At 42.6% G+C, this 16,108-nt stretch overlaps 1 protein-coding gene across 1 annotated transcript; it reads left to right on the top strand.

Moving 5' to 3' along the window:
- Positions 1-4,354: 4,354 nt before the first annotated feature.
- On the top strand, positions 4,355-15,373 carry LOC128415685 (vitamin D 25-hydroxylase). Its single transcript, XM_053392251.1, has 5 exons — positions 4,355-4,761; positions 8,794-8,935; positions 11,884-12,516; positions 13,357-13,686; positions 14,482-15,373. The coding sequence occupies exons 1-5, from the start codon at positions 4,534-4,536 to the stop codon at positions 14,658-14,660; spliced, it is 1,512 nt and encodes a 503-aa protein (XP_053248226.1). The 5' UTR covers positions 4,355-4,533; the 3' UTR covers positions 14,661-15,373.
- Positions 15,374-16,108: the final 735 nt, after the last annotated feature.

The raw sequence follows: 16,108 nt of genomic DNA, 5'->3' as shown, positions 1-16,108 counted from the left end.
ATAAAAAAAACAAAAACAAACCTGGGCAGTGGTGATGGTAGGAATGCTCTGGAGGAATTTATCTTGAAGTCAGCAAAGCTTTTGATAAACTTTTCCAAAATATTTTGATTAGCAAACTGGTTAAGTGCATGCTAATGATGATATCACCTGGTGGATTCATAAATGGTTAGAAAACTGTACACAAAGAGTGCACATCAAACTGGAACAAGGTAAGGAGTGAGATGCTGCAAGGCTCTGTCCAAGGACCAGTCCTCTTCAACCTTTTGTATCAATAACTTTGATGAAGGGGTGGAAGGAATCCTTATCAAATTTGTTGATGATGCAAAACTGGGAGGGATAGTAAATGCCTTAGAAGACAGGAATTGTATTCAAAATTACCTGAAGAGCATGGGAAACTGGGCTGCCAATAAAATAAATTCAGCAGAAACGCCAAAGTTCTGCATTTAGGACTAAAAATAAAATGCATAGGTATAGGATGGAGGGCCGGCCCCAGATATTGGCACCTGAGGCAAATAAAAAATTGGCATTCTCCCAACTGTAGCTTGTGAAGGGTGCTTTTAAAAGTACAGCTGGGGCTCCTCACCCCCGCATCCCAATGCTGATCTTTTCTCTCCCCTTATTTCCCCTCAGTGCTGATCTTCACTCCTTGCTTGTTTCTGATCCTGATCTTCACTCCTCTCTCGTCTCTGAATGTCCCTCTCCCTGAGAGAGAAAAACGTGCTGGCTGTGAACCAATTCCCTTGAGCGCCTTTTCCATCACCCACCTCTCTCTTGCAGCAGCACACAGTGGGGGGTGGCAGGCACAGACATGCCACCCATCACAGCTCTCCAGAGTCTGCTACCTAAGGCGGTTGCCTCACCTTGCCTCATGAGCAGGCCGGCCCTGGCTTGGCAATAGTACGCGTGAAAACAAAACAAAAGCAAGCCAAACATGAGCCAAAGAAGTGTGATGTGGCTGTGAGGAAGAGGAAGAAGATATTATTTTAGGTTGTAGCAATAAAGGCTTCCAAGCTGCAGGAAACAATAGTTCCACTTTATGTTGCACTAGTCAGACGTCATCAGTACAATCTCCAATTCTGGGTAGACAAATTGGAATGAGTTCAAAAGACACCAAAGATAATTGGAGATGTGGATCATAATTCCTATGAGGTTGTAGGAACTGTGTGTGTTTAGGCTAGAGAAGACTGGAGGGAAGAACATGACAGCACTCCTCAAAGACCTGAAGAGCTGTCACTTAGGCAAAAGACATAATCTCTGATCCTCAGGGCAGTTCACAACAGTAGTGTAACTAGGGTGGTGCAAGTGATGTCTGAACACCAAGTGCAAGATGGGTGGGAGGAGATTCACCACTGCCTACAGAACGCAACTTAAAATCATTATTATAGCATGAAATCTCACACATTCAAAGATGATTTTCACATTTATTTAGTTATCTGAAAATCAAAATTACCCGCATGTAATTATTAAAACCATTATAAACAGTTAAGATTAGTTTCGATCATCCCTTGTGACAAATTTAATTTTTTTATAACAAAATATGAAAACTTTATATATGAAATGTGTTCAATTATTGTTCAGTTATGGAGGGCAGGGCTAAATCTAATGAGCTTAAGTTACAGGAGGGTAGATTGATGAGTCAGCCTAAGGAGATGCTTGTTGACAGAAAGAGCAGTTGTACAATGGAAGGGCTCTATCTGCAAACATTCAGTCAGATGCTGGACAGCCTTCTGTTGGCCACAGGAAGCTGCAGGGGATCGCTCAAAATCAGACAGAGGAACCTTCATTTATCTTAGGATCCAAGCCAATGTTCTTCGTTGGGGTCTGTTCACACATTCTGTTGTTAATGATCAAGCCTACAGTAAACTGAAGAAGTACATTTATATGTGAAACAGCCCTTTTCATACCAACTGGTCTTGGTGTCGATTCTACCACAAGGTAGTAGCAACCATGATTCAGGTGGTGAGCCACTACTTGCAAATAACTCACCACATACTGGGAACTGCTTATCATCATCATCATCATTTTTAATTTGTATACCGTCTTTCTATCTTACAATACTGAAGGCGGTTTACAAGCTGAAGAAACAAAAACTGTACATCTTACAATAATCTAATGCAATACAAAAACGTGATAATAAAGCATAACTTTAAAATAGGTAACCTGTATCAAAAAAGTAACATTCAACAATCATTGTTGTTGTTGTTGTTGTTTAGTCGTTTAGTCGTGTCCGACTCTTCGTGACCCCATGGACCAGAGAACGCCAGGCACCCCTGTCCTCCACTACCTCCCGCAGTTTGGTCAAACCCATGCTGGTAACCTCGAAAACACTATCCAACCATCTCATCCTCTGTCGCCCCCTTCTCCTTGTGCCCTCCATCTTTCCCAGCATCAGTGTCTTCTCCAGGGAGTCTTCTCTTCTCATGAGGTGGCCAAAGTACTGGAGCCTCAGCTTCACGATCTGTCCTTCCAGTGAGCACTCAGGGCTGATTTCATTAAGAATGGATGCATTTGATCTTCTTGCAGTCCATGGGACTCTCAAGAGTCTTCTCCAGCACCATAATTCAAAAGCATCAATTCTTCGGCGATCAGCCTTCTTTATGGTCCAGCTCTCACTTCCATACATCACTACTGGGAAAACCATGGCTTTAACTATACGGACCTTTGTTGGTAAGGTGACGTCTCTACTTCTCAAGATGCTGTCTAGGCCTGTCATTGCCCTTCTCCCAAGAAGCAGGCGTCTTTTAATTTCGTGGCTGCTGTCACCATCTGCAGTGATCATGGAGCCCAAGAAAGTAAAATCTCTCACTGCCTCCATTTCTTCCCCTTCTATTTGCCAGGAGGTGATGGGACCAGTGGCCATGATCTTCGTTTTTTTGATGTTGAGCCTCAGACCATATTTTGCGCTCTCCTCTTTCACCCTCATTAAAAGGTTCTTTAATTCCTCCTCACTTTCTGCCATCAAGGTTGTGTCATCTGCATATCTGAGGTTGTTGATATTTCTTCCGGCAATCTTAATTCCAGTTTGGGATTCATCCAGCCCAGCCTTTCGCATGATGTATTCTGCATATAAGTTAAATAAGCAGGGAGATAAAATACAGCCTTGTCGTACGCCTTTCCCAATTTTGAACCAATCAGTTGTTCCATATCCAGTTCTAACTGTAGCTTCTTGTCCCACATAGAGATTTCTCAGGAGACAGATGAGGTGATCAGGCACTCCCATTTCTTTAAGAACTTGCCATAGTTTGCTGTGGTCGACACAGTCAAAGGCTTTTGCATAGTCAATGAAGCAGAAGTAGATGTCTTTCTGGAACTCTCTAGCTTTCTCCATAATCCAGCGCATGTTTGCAATTTGGTCTCTGGTTCCTCTGCCTCTTCTAAATCCAGCTTGCACTTCTGGGAGTTCTCGATCCACGTACTGTTTGAGCCTTCCTTGTAGAATTTTAAGCATAACCTTGCTAGCGTGTGAAATGAGTGCAATTGTGCGGTAGTTGGAGCATTCTTTGGCACTGCCCTTCTTTGGGATTGGGATGTAGACAACAATCATTAGGATAGTATTAAATAATAATAACAACATATAAAAGTTAAACAGAAATCCACTCAGCAGATACAATAAATAATTTCTAAACTATAATCAATAAAACAACAGCAAGCCACAGTACATAAAATAATACAATACAAATTGAGAAGCAGAGACTAGAGGGTGGAGCAAGGCAGATGGAAGGAGGAGTCTCTGCCCTCACAGTTCTTCCTTCAGGAACAGCTTCCATGAAGTAAGTTAAAATGCTCTCCAAGTGACAGCCACTGCTTTGTTGTGGCATCAACTACACACACACTGAAAACTGAAAGAACAAGGGAGTTTCAGGTTTGACAACTGGAAATGCTACAAAATTATTTTTTTAAAAAGAGCATAGAAATGAGTTGCTCTTTTAACCTTTGCTGTGAGGATGGGGCAGCCAGCGGAAAGAGCTTAGCGCTGAAAGGACGGGCTTTTGCCGGGAATTCTCAGGCTTTCAGAAACGGGGAAATCCCTGCCTCTTTCCGAATGCCCCCCGCTGCTGCTGCCCCTGACCTGAATTTGCTATCAGGTGAGCCTTCCCCGCCCCTATTCAAATCAGTTTGCAGCAATTGCTGCCTGTTATGCAAGGAAGAGCCGCTGCTTAATGATGATGAAGCAAGCTTGTGTGGGGAGATAAACGCGAATCTTGGCGGGGTGGGTGGGGAAGTCGCGGCGGGAGTTGCAGCTGCTCCCGTGGGAACTCCCGACCCCCCAGCATCCCACTCGCGAACTGTCCCCAGGCGCAACTCCAGAACAAGCGCGGCGCGAGAGGAGGGGCCGGGGGGGGGAAGAGCGCGAGGTGGCTCCACCAATCAGGCTCGGCTTCGCCTGACGAGCGCCGCCGGCGTCCTATAAGAAGACGCGGCAATCGGGCCGAGGGATGTTGTTGTTTCTGCGTGTTTGGAGAAAGAGGAGAAAGGGAGCGCGAGAGCAGAGCCGGCGACTGGCTGGCTGGCTGGGGCCGGCAGGAGCGGGAAATGTGGTCCGGGGTCCCGGGGGTGGGCTCGGTCGCCGCGGCGGCTGTGGGCGCCGGCGTCCTCGTGCTGCTGTTGCTGCCGCTGGTGGTGAGGCAGCTGCTGAAGCAGAGGCGGCCGGTGGGCTTCCCGCCCGGCCCGCCGGGGCTGCCCCTCATCGGCAACATCCACTCGCTGGCCTCGGAGCAGCCGCACGTCTACATGAAGAGGCAGAGCCAGCTCTACGGCCAGGTACTGCAGCCCCGGGGGCGGGGTGGGGGGTCCCGAGGAGAAGCTGTCCCTGGGGAGACCAAGCGCCCCTCGGTCTAATTCTGAGACATTTGCCACTTCCAAGACCCCTCCGTTAAGTTGTAAGACGAGGCTTTTGCGATTCATGTGAATAACTTCAAGCCCCGATCTGAACTCTTTCCACAGCTTCACTTTCAGATCTGGGTTCAAGTTTCGCTTCCTCTCTGCCCAAGGCTGTGCTTTTCTGCCCCTGCAAGACAACCATATCAATGTCTACTCTAGAGTTGGAAGGGGCATGTAATCTCATGGCTGAGACCTGGAGGGTCATCTAGTTCAACCCCCTGCAGTGCAGGAATCTCAACCCCGGCCCCATCCCATTTGAAACCATACCGGACCCTGCTTAACTTTGCAAATGTATTAGTTGTTTTATTGCTAGAAGTTGAGCCCCATTCAGTTAAATGAGCTTCCTCTCGGGCAAGAGAATGCAGTTCTACACCCACTTAATTTAAGAGTAAATCCTGTTAAGCCTAAAGCCGAGTAGATGTGTATAGGATTCCACTGTTAGCCTAGTGGCCAACTTGCAAGAGTTGTTGTTGGAGGCAGACCTCAGTTAGGAAAGCACTTTACAAACAAAAGAATTATATAAGACTCACCTTGCAAGTGAGGAAGTCGTAAAGGCTTCGTTACATTGACGAGCTTTTATATCAGGAAGGTTTAGGAGGCTATTCTGAACTTAGTTACTTGGGATTGAGTATCGCTGAAATCAACGGGACTTTATTTTAAAGTCACTTTACGTTTTGGCTGTTGCATATTTGAACTGCAGTAACAGGATGTGGTTTATTTGCCATTTTGCATTGAGTCTTGTTGTGTTTGGCACAGAATTCTTAAAATGTATAAAGTTTGCAGTACTGTACAATCATGAAACTTGGTTGCATCATAGTTATTATTAAATACTATTTTGTAAAGGTGTGTACCCGCTTTTTTCAGAAAGCTGCCTAACTTGTCAACCAAGCATACCAGTGCAGTATGTTGCTAATACTGTCTGTTAATACAACTCCAAGTTCAACATTTTTAAAAAAACAAACTTGCTTTACATAAACCCTGTGACCCTTGTCAAAGTGGACTGCACTTTGTGTCTCAACTCTGCTAGATATTTAAGATGCCACAGGAATCTTTGTTTCTATTTTACATGTTGGACTATATACCAAACTAACTCCACCTCAAAACTGCTTAGGTTTGAGATGTGAGTTAGAGGGCTTTCTTATTTAAATTTCTAAGAGAATGTGGCAAGTTTTTAAAAACTGTTAGAGAACAGAGGAAGGAAGTCATCAGTAAAATGAACATGTCTTCCCTTTGCGGGGTAACACGGAACTTGGGGCACTCTCAATTTAAGCCACATCCTGCATGCCATCCAGATTACTAAGCACACCGCCAACATACACCATGAAGCTGCAGCCAATGAGGACTCTTAACGTACGTTCCTGATGTTAGGGGACTTAAGCCTGTTTGCCTTTCATATTTATCAAGCGGAGCACCGCACAGCCACAACTCAGAGTTAAATATACTTTCACAAGAAATGGCAGTCGTTACTTTAGTTGTCTGCTGCTGCATACTGATGACATGCTTGTCTGTAGACAGAATAGCACCCCACACTGCTGCTCCATGAATGGAACTTTCTCCTCCTTTTCCTGGCAACACCCTGCATGCCTTCAAAATCAGCTTCAGAGGTTGGAAAACTCCACTGATGCTGCTTTGGAGACAACCAATAATCTCCCACCTTTTTGTCTTTAAAAATTCTCTCCAGGACAGCTAGAAAATCTTGATAAAACATTTTAATTTGTTGCAAATGTTTATCAACAGCTGCTGGAAGCATAAACTCAGTTGGAATGTTGACAGTTTACTATCCTACAGGCTCGTTGCCAATTGCTGTAAAGAAAGGACATGTTTTTAATACTCTTTGGAATACAGGATGTTTTCTACTGCAGGGATGCAAAGAGGACAGTCACAGTGCCTTGAGTTTCTTGTGAAAAAATATCATTGCTCATAGGAACAGGAAAAGGAGTGACCACTAGGACATTTCTCCTTGAAAGTTTCCGTTTGTTTGTTTGTTTGTTTGTTTGTTTGTTTGTTTAGTGATCACATCAATCATAATGAGTCACAAATAGAAACATTTGCTGACAAAAACTGGAAACCGAAATCAGAATTTTAAGCCTTATGCAATTTTTTATTGCAAAAATAATGATTCCATATTCAGCCATTTGATCAGTACAGAAAAATGATAAAATATACTTTCTTGTATGGTATACAATTAAACCATGGTTTCCCACTATGTGAATAAGCCTGCATAAGCCTTCTCCTTCACATACCACAGAACTAACCACAGTTCCCTGTGGCGTCTTAAATGTGGCTTGTCTGGACCAGCCAAGTATTTAACAACTTGCCTGGTAACCTTAAGTGAGCAGGAATTCCAAGCAAGCTAGAGGTTTGGCTCACTGTTAATCTCAGGGTCAAGATTCCTGCACTGCAGCGTGTTGGACTAGATGACCCTTGTGGTCCCTTCTTACTCTAGATCTGTGACTTTATGATTCTAAGTCTGACAGAGGCAGGACAGATTTCTCCATGCCTCCTCCAATAGTCTACTGTAGGCATAGGCAAACTCAGCCCTCCAGATGTTTTGGGACTACAATTCCCAACATCCCTGACCACTGGTCCTGTTAGCTAGGCATTGTGGGAGTTGTAGTCCCAAAACATCTGGAGGGCCGAGTTTGCCTATGCCTGGTCTACTGCTAGCAATGAAGGAAGGAGCAAGGATCAACCTGTCCTCCCTGCTTATAGAAGAATTTTTTTAAAAGTAGCTAGTATGGAAACGTGGACTAGGTGTGCATGCTAGTAATTTCTGAACTTATTTACAAAACTGCTTTAAACTCTGGTTAGTGAAAGCAAGTTTGGATAAAAATGTGGTTTCAGACCCTTGCTTGCTCACTACAGTGGAACCTTGTGTTACGTACTGTCCTCCTTGCGAACGCTGCGGGTTACGAGCTCCGCTAACCCGGAAGTAGATGCCCCTTGTTGCGAACTTTGCCCTGGGATGTGAGCGGAAGTCACATGGCGACTGCAGGAAGCGCCATTAGCAAAAGCATGCCTCATGTTACGAGTGGTTGCGGCTTAAGAACAGATCTCCAGAACGAATTAAGTTTGTAAGCAGAGGTACCACTGTATAGCTTAAATTAAACAACTGTTTTCTAGTTTGGATGTCTTCTAAGGATAGTGAGGCACCTGTTGCGTAATCTTAACAGTCAGAAGCATGCCTCTTACTGCAGAGTTTATTTCATCTTCTGCTCAGGGACACTTTGTTCGTGACGTGTCATTCCTGCTGCCACAGAAACATATTGCCCACTTATGTTTATCTCTTGTGACAGGTAATGCATTCACTTTAAGAATGATGCAGACAATGTTCCTCCTGCAAAGTGAAGAAATAAGTAGGAAGCTCATGTGTCCGACAGTAAGCCTAGCCAACATGTTGGACTGGAAAAAGATATTATTGATGTTGTATTTTGACATACAGTGGTACCTCGGGTTACATACTCTTCAGGTTACATACGCTTCAGGTTACAGACTCCGCTAACCCAGAAATAGTACCTCGGGTACTTAAGAACTTTGCTTCAGGATGAGAACAGAAATTGTGCTCTGGTGGCATGGCGGCAGCGGGAGGCCCCATTAGCTAAAGTGGTGCTTCAGGTTAAGAACAGTTTCAGGTTAAGAACGGACCTCCAGAACGAATTAAGTACTTAACCCGAGGTACCACTGTATAACCGTCTATGAATGAAGGCAAACTGCGATATTGTTATGCAACTGTAATCTTTCTACATAGCACATGTAGCATATTTGTGAGCATCATGTGGTGTTAGAAGCATACCTGTTGTGCTGCCATGGACCAAACAAGAACATTTCTAAAGAAAAAGAAACTAGTATTTCTCCATCTGCCTACCCCCCACCCCAATTCTTGAAAGTGACATGTAATCTTTTTTTAAAAAGGTATTTAGCCTTGATCTTGGAGGGATATCAACTATTGTCCTGAATGGCTATGATGCAGTGAAAGAATGCCTTGTTCAGCAGAGTGAGATTTTTGCAGACAGGCCATCTCTTCCTTTGTTCAAGAAGCTGACGAAAATGGGAGGTATGTGTTGTTGGTGTTGTTTTAATAGAGACTTATTAGTGTGTTGGGTATATACTTTTTAAAAAGCTGCCTGCAATTCTGTCTTCTTACTAACGTTAAAGAAACAACCCTGAGAGCATTTTTCATTTGTATGTGCTTTCTGACTTGGTCTGCAAAATTCCTCAAGCTCTGTTCCAAAGGGCAACGTTGGGAAATCAAACTTGAAGCTGGCTGTTGATGTGCACTGTTGGAAATGTTGTCCTTTAGCCAGGAAGAATAAGATAGCTTCATACTTAGGCAGGCTATATTTCAAATCATTCCATCCCTAGAAGCCCGCCCCCCCCATCCAACTCTACCCACCTCATAGGCTCTTTCAGTAAACATTACAGCAAGTGTGCACTGGAGGCAGCAACAATAACCTTTCTCTTACACAGTACTACTCCTGACAATCAAATGTGGGGAGGAACAAGGGGGTGGCCTGAGGTACTTGAGTAACGCCCATTCATTCGTGTGCCAAGGTTAATGCACACATAGGAAGCACTGCAACATTTTGGTATTTGTGTATTTCACGAAGGTATGTTTAATACACAATTCTTTTTTAAGTGTAGCTTTGCTCCCTTTGCTTTTGTCGTTGTGAGAGATCCATTGTAGAAGTAGCAGGTTGCCATTGTTTAGGAACCCTTACTACAGTGGCTCAGTGCCTGTTTTTATTATTAATATTTATTGAATACTGCCCTATACCCGGAGGTCTCAGGGCAGTTCACAGAACAAAGACGTGCCCCACCCCCTGCAGCAGTATAACAGAAAGCTAAATCTGCCACAATCTAGTAGAAAACATGTAAAAAATGTAAGAATATGCTAAACTGTTTCATTTAAATTGATTGGACTTTATAAAAGTGCTTAACTTGTGCCCTAGACTTGTCCCTCTCTGCCCCTACTCACTGACTGCAGAATTTGGAGCACATTATTAATCTCATGGGTTGTTTATTCTTTCATTTTTCATTTGTACATTCCTTAAATGTTCCTTAAAAGATATTGCTGAGTTGCATTTAATACCTTTTATAAATGCCTTTCATCAATTAAAAACAAACCTATTCTGTAATGTTTATGCAACAGTGATTTGCAGTTGACTTAAGCTAGTAATATCAAAATGGGTGGGCTCAAATTTGTGTGGCATCCTAGTAAATTGGCATCCAGAACCCCATGTGGGAAAACACAGGTGACATTGAGCAGAAAAACCAATGGGAAGTGTTCTCTTCCATGACACTCCTCCACTTAGAATTGTATCTTCCTAAGACTGCTTATTAGCTTATGACACTCTGTTTACATGTATTTGCATGTAATGCTTAGTGTACTCTGCAAACTAGATTGGGAGACCAAGATACATAGCTAAGTAATACAGTGGTACCTCTAGTTGCGTTCCGCTCTTGTTATGGACTTTCAGCTTACGAACGCAGCAAACCCAGAAGTGTTTACTTCTGGGTTCGCCGCATGCACAGAAGTGCATGCAAACTTTGCACATGTGCAGAAGCACTCGATCGCACATGCATGGAAGAGGCGCTCTAGTTGCAGACATTTCGGGGTGCGAACGGCACCCTGAAATGGATTAAGTCTGCAACTAGAGGTACCACTGTACTCTGATGACAAAGAAGCACCTTCATGTGGTAGCATGCAGTTACGGCAGTTGTGTTTGAAAATCATTGCTTGTACATGTTCAGTGCTGTAGACAGTGTTAAGAGCTGAAAACATACCCTTTAAAAAGCAAAAATGAAATATATCTTGGACACTAAAATGAAAAGCACCCCAAATTACTAAGTGCTTGAAACGCTTCAAGGTGATGAAAGCTCCAGAGATTGAGTTTAGTTTCTTCTGGGCATGAGAGCATTGGAGAATTAATGTGTCCTTGTGAAACCTTATTTACAATCAGAGTTGGAAGGGACCCTGAGGATCATCTACTCCAAACCCCTGAAATGCAGGAATATGCAGCTGGCTCTTATGGGGATCAAACCTGCAACCTTGGCATTGTTAGCACCGCACTCTAACCAACTGAGCTATCCAGCTAGCAGGCAACTTAGTCACTAGTCCTGCATCAAGTTCTCAAAGATACTAACTGCACCCTAAGGGATACATAAGTTTTAGCCAACCCTATTAATAAAAAAATATATAAATTAAAAGATTTTATTAAAAAAGGTTTTGAAAGATTTTAAAAATTGCATGTAAATCTATTTATCTGTCTTCTGTAATTTTACACCAATTCAGTTCCTCAAGCATAATCTAAATTAAAAATGTCTTTAAACAAGTTTTGACACTCTAACTCAAGCTGCTTTTCTACGTCAAACTCTGTTTCAAAAGCTGTTTACCTTGTGGGATAGGTGAGAAGGTATACTGGTTTGCTGTTAAGAAACACTCTCCTCCCACACACACACAAAATCATGGATGTACAGAAATGGTTGATCTTTATATCTTTGCCTAGCACTACCTGTCTTGGTGCCTGCCTCCCCCCCCCCTGCACCCCCACTTCACTTTTTGTATTTGTAAATAAGCATCTGTAAATAAGCCTTTCCCCCCTGCTTGTCCTTTTGTATTTGTAAATAAGCATCTATTACATAAATCACCAGTATACACTTTACAAGGAAACTGGCTTAGCAAAAGGCTACCTTGAAACTTCACGGAAGTGGAAAAGGCAAATTGGCATTAAAACAACATTTTTATGCATGCAGTTCCCAAAATGCTATAAACAGGTTGCATTTTGCGTAGGTATAATGTTGCATGCACTTAAAACATAGGACATAATTCTGAAGTCATTAACTCTAGAAAGATAACAGTAAAACTAATTCAGTATGATGAGGATACCATTTTTGTTTGTACGTGTGTGTAACTGTGTGTATGTAGCTGCAGATCATAGAAATATCTGGATGAAAGAGGAAGTAAGATCTTGAGTTAAGCATATTGACGCTCGTATCTTTCAGGTTTATTGAACTCAAGTTATGGCAGAGGTTGGACAGAGCATCGCAAGCTGGCTGTAACAAGCTTCCGTATTTTTGGATATGGTCAAAAGTCCTTCGAAAGCAAAATATCAGAAGAATCAGTCATTTTCCTTGAGGCCATTGATACCTATAAGGGCAAGCCTTTTGATCTGAAATACTTGATAACAAATGCAGTTTCAAATATTACTAACTTGATTCTTTTTGGAGAACGGTTTACATATGAAGACACTGAATTTCAGCATATGATGGACATATTTAGTGAAAACATTGAACTGGCAGCTAGTTCTTCTGCATTTTTGTACAATGCTTTTCCATGGATCGGTGCCTTGCCCTTTGGAAAGCATCAGCAACTCTTTAAAAATGCATCTGAAGTCTATACTTTTCTACTCCACCTTATTGAGCGTTTCTCACAAAATAGGAAACCTCAGTCACCAAGGCATTTTATTGATGCATATTTTGATGAGATGGACAAAAATAAAAATGACCCCGAGTCTACATTTACAACAGAAAACTTAATTTTCTCTGCTGGAGAAATAATAATTGCTGGAACAGAAACTACAACAAATGTTCTAAGATGGGCAGTGTTGTTCATGGCTCTTTATCCTAATATTCAAGGTAAGTTATGCCATATGCCGTGATGTGTTTTGTTTTTATGATTAAGAATGTGCAGTCCAAGCAGGGTATTAACAGCACTTGTTAAATCTTTACCCGATCTGAATACATTAGGTTGAAACTAGAGTTTGGTTCCACTGGAAGTTATATCCCTTGAGCAGAGTTTGTTCAGGATGTGTCTGCTGGTGGAAAAGGGGCATATTTCCCAACTTATCCTTTCCAATTACTGATGTTCTAGAGGGTTCCGCAAGACTCCAGAGTAGATTTTAGCGGGGAGAGAAACTGACAAAACAATGCTGCATCATCTATTCAGCTGACTGTATTGGAGTACAGTTGTACCTTGGAAGTCGAACGAATCCGTTCCAGAAATCTGCTCGACTTCTAAAACATTCAAAATCCAAAGCCAATCAGAAGCCACAGAAGCCCTGTCAGACATCCAGGTTCCAAAAGAACGTTCAAAAACTGGAACAATCACCTCAGGGTTTGTGATGTTCGGGAGCCAAAACATCCGAGTTCCAGTGCATTCAGGATCCAAGGTACGACTGTATTTGGTTCAAAGGTCACATCTGACACCATAAAGTATTCTTATACCACTTCAACAGTCATGATTTCCCCCAAAGAATCCTGAAAATTGTAGTTACCCCTCACAGACCTACAGTTCATAGCACCCTTAACAAACTACAATTTCCAGGGTTCTCCATGACTAGTGGATGTAGCTAATGTACACAAAATCAGTGGGGCTACAAATATATTTAAAGGTTTTTTAGTTAAATGTAGAATGAATATGTCTACTTATTTTTGCCAAACTGTTACTCAATAAACTAAAAACATTTTCTCCAACAGGGCAAGTTCATAAAGAAATCGATTTAATTATTGGGCCGAACAAAACACCTTGCCTAGAAGAAAAGTGTAAAATGCCATACACTGAGGCAGTACTGCATGAAATTTTAAGATTCTGTAACGTAGCTCCACTAGGTATTTTCCATGCAACTTCTAAGGATACAGTTGTACGTGGCTATTCTATCCCTCAAGGCACTACAGTCATTACAAATCTCTACTCTGTACACTTTGATGAAAAGTACTGGACTAACCCTGAAATGTTTTGTCCTGAGAGGTTTTTGGACAGCTCTGGACAATTTGTCAAGAAAGAAGCATTCATTCCATTTTCGCTAGGTAAGTGTACGTACTTAACCAAAATTCTAGAAGCAACGAGTTTGTGACTAGAGGCAAAATGGTTAGCTTGCTACATCTACCAACCAAATATTCCAAAGACTTTGACTTCATAAACTAATTCATTTTAAACTTCAGTTGTTAATCATCAGCTAAACCAACTATTTTAATACAAAGGTTGTAATGAAACCAAAGCAGCGAAATCATGAGCTTATACTCAGTGTCATAACAGTTCTTGTCGGATTACTGTACATGAAACAACCCACTTCCAGTTTAGAAAGATTTTTAAAAATGGTATAGGCTGCTTGGCAACAGCAGCCTTATCAGGCTCTAAAGATTTCACTATCCTGCTTATCTGAGGGGGAAATAACATGTGGATCTTTCACTGTGCTGGTAGGACAGTGTGTTCTTAACAGGAAAGAACTGCTCTCTGGAATGTTTGGACATCAGCCATTAGTTTTCTCATACTTGGGCTTATATGTAGCTTATGCAGAACTGGTTTATGAAAATCATATGTTCAAAAGAATTAAATGATGCCATCAGGTTTTTAACAAATTGGTAGTAAAGTAACTTGAGAACCATGTTTTTCCAAATTGTCCCTCTTTCGCTGCCTTAATTTTAGAATGGTGCCTAAACCTTTAACAGCATGGATTAATTAATGGCTTACCAGAATAGGATTTGATTTTTAAGAAATGCAGTACTTTGTTATCATAATGGCACCTGTACTTTTTGATAAACGACAAAAAACCCTTAGCTCTTTTAAAATACTATTTTCCTTTCTTTCTTTTTTCCCTTCAGGGCGAAGGCACTGTTTAGGCGAACAGTTGGCCAGAATGGAAATGTTTTTATTTTTCACCTCATTACTTCAACAATTTCATCTGCATTTTCCTAGTGGTTGGACTCCCAACCTTAAGCCAAAGTTAGGCATGACTCTGCAACCCCATCCATACCTTATTTGTGCAGAAAGGCGCTACTGAAGACACACCTAGTGCCAACAGTTCGAAGTGTGAGGCCTTGGGGCCAGAGGCATGGAAATATCATGAGAAGTAATGTTTTTGTTCCACGCTTTCCTGACTCAAATGCCCAAATTGTTCCCTGTGTTGTTGTTTTTTTAAATGCCTGTTGTCCATCTTAAAAATCCTTCAGTGGTGTGTAAGGACATTGAGAGAGATGGTTTTTGAGGGCAGGTGGTGGAGAATGAGTAGAAGGTGCTCCACCGTATTCTAATGTGTGGTGAATGGGATACAAGTGTAAGAATGGCCTGCTGGATCAGGCCAATGGCTCATCTAGTCCGGCATCCTGTTCACACAGTGGCCAACCAGATGCCTGTGGGAAACCAGGGAGAAGACGCAAGAGCCGTCTCCTCTCCCATGGCTTCCAGTAACTGATGTTCAGAAGCATTGCTGCCTCCAACTGCAGAGGCAGCAGCCATTGACAGCTCCCTCCTCCATGAATTTGTCAATCCTCTTTTGAAGCCATCCAAGTTGATGGTCATCACTGCCTCTGGAGGGAGCAAGTTCCATAGTTTGACTGTCTTAAATATTCCAACAGTTATCTTCATAGGGTGTCCACAAGTTCTAGTGTTATGAGAGAGGGAGAAAAACTGTATTTTTCCCTCTGGGTAGCAGTTATAGCATGAGACACGGGTGGTGCTGTGGGTTAAACCACTGAGCCTAGGACTTGCCGATCAGAAGGTCGGCGGTTCGAATCCCCGTAACAGGGCGAGCTCCCATTGCTTGGTCCCTGCTCCTGCCAACCTAGCAGTTCGAAAGCACGTCAAAGTGCAAGTAGATAAATAGGTACCGCTCCAGCAGGAAGGTAAACGGCGTTTCCGTGCGCTGCTCTGGTTCGCCAGAAGCAGCTTAGTCATGCTGGCCACATGACCCGGAAGCTGTACGCCGGCTCCCTCGGCCAATAAAGCGAGATGAGCGCCGCAACCCCAGAGTCGGTCACGACTGGACCTAATGGTCAGGGGTCCCTTTACCTTTACCTTTAGAAGTTATAGCCTAGCAAAAACTTTTCTGTACATCAAGCTCACCCAATTTTTTTAAAAAAAGGCTTTCAAGCCACTTTTTCACTCCACCATCTCATTAGTACTTGCCCTCCAACTTGTACATAAGGCCACGCAACAGTCATCCATAGCACAGAGTATTCCATGAGTCTGGGATTCTCTTTGGCTCAAAAGAGGATGGTGGGGAAGATGCATGTACGCAAAACCCTAAGAAAATGCAACCTGTATGAGTCACTCCATTCTGAATCTCTGGCAAAAGCCTTAAGGCGACTTTGCCTACGCTAGTGGCACCTAGAGCATTGATGCATTACAGAATGTAAGTCTCTAGCTATAAGCTGGGTAATTTCTGGTTCAGGTATCCTTTCAGCAATTCCTTTAGTGCTGAAACAGTTGCATCACTTTTTATTTAAAACA

Source organism: Podarcis raffonei, chromosome 1 (genome assembly GCF_027172205.1).
Source record: "Podarcis raffonei isolate rPodRaf1 chromosome 1, rPodRaf1.pri, whole genome shotgun sequence".
NCBI lineage: Eukaryota > Metazoa > Chordata > Lepidosauria > Squamata > Lacertidae > Podarcis > Podarcis raffonei.
Note: the sequence above shows the minus strand (reverse complement) of the source record. Positions and strands in the feature narration are given on the sequence as shown.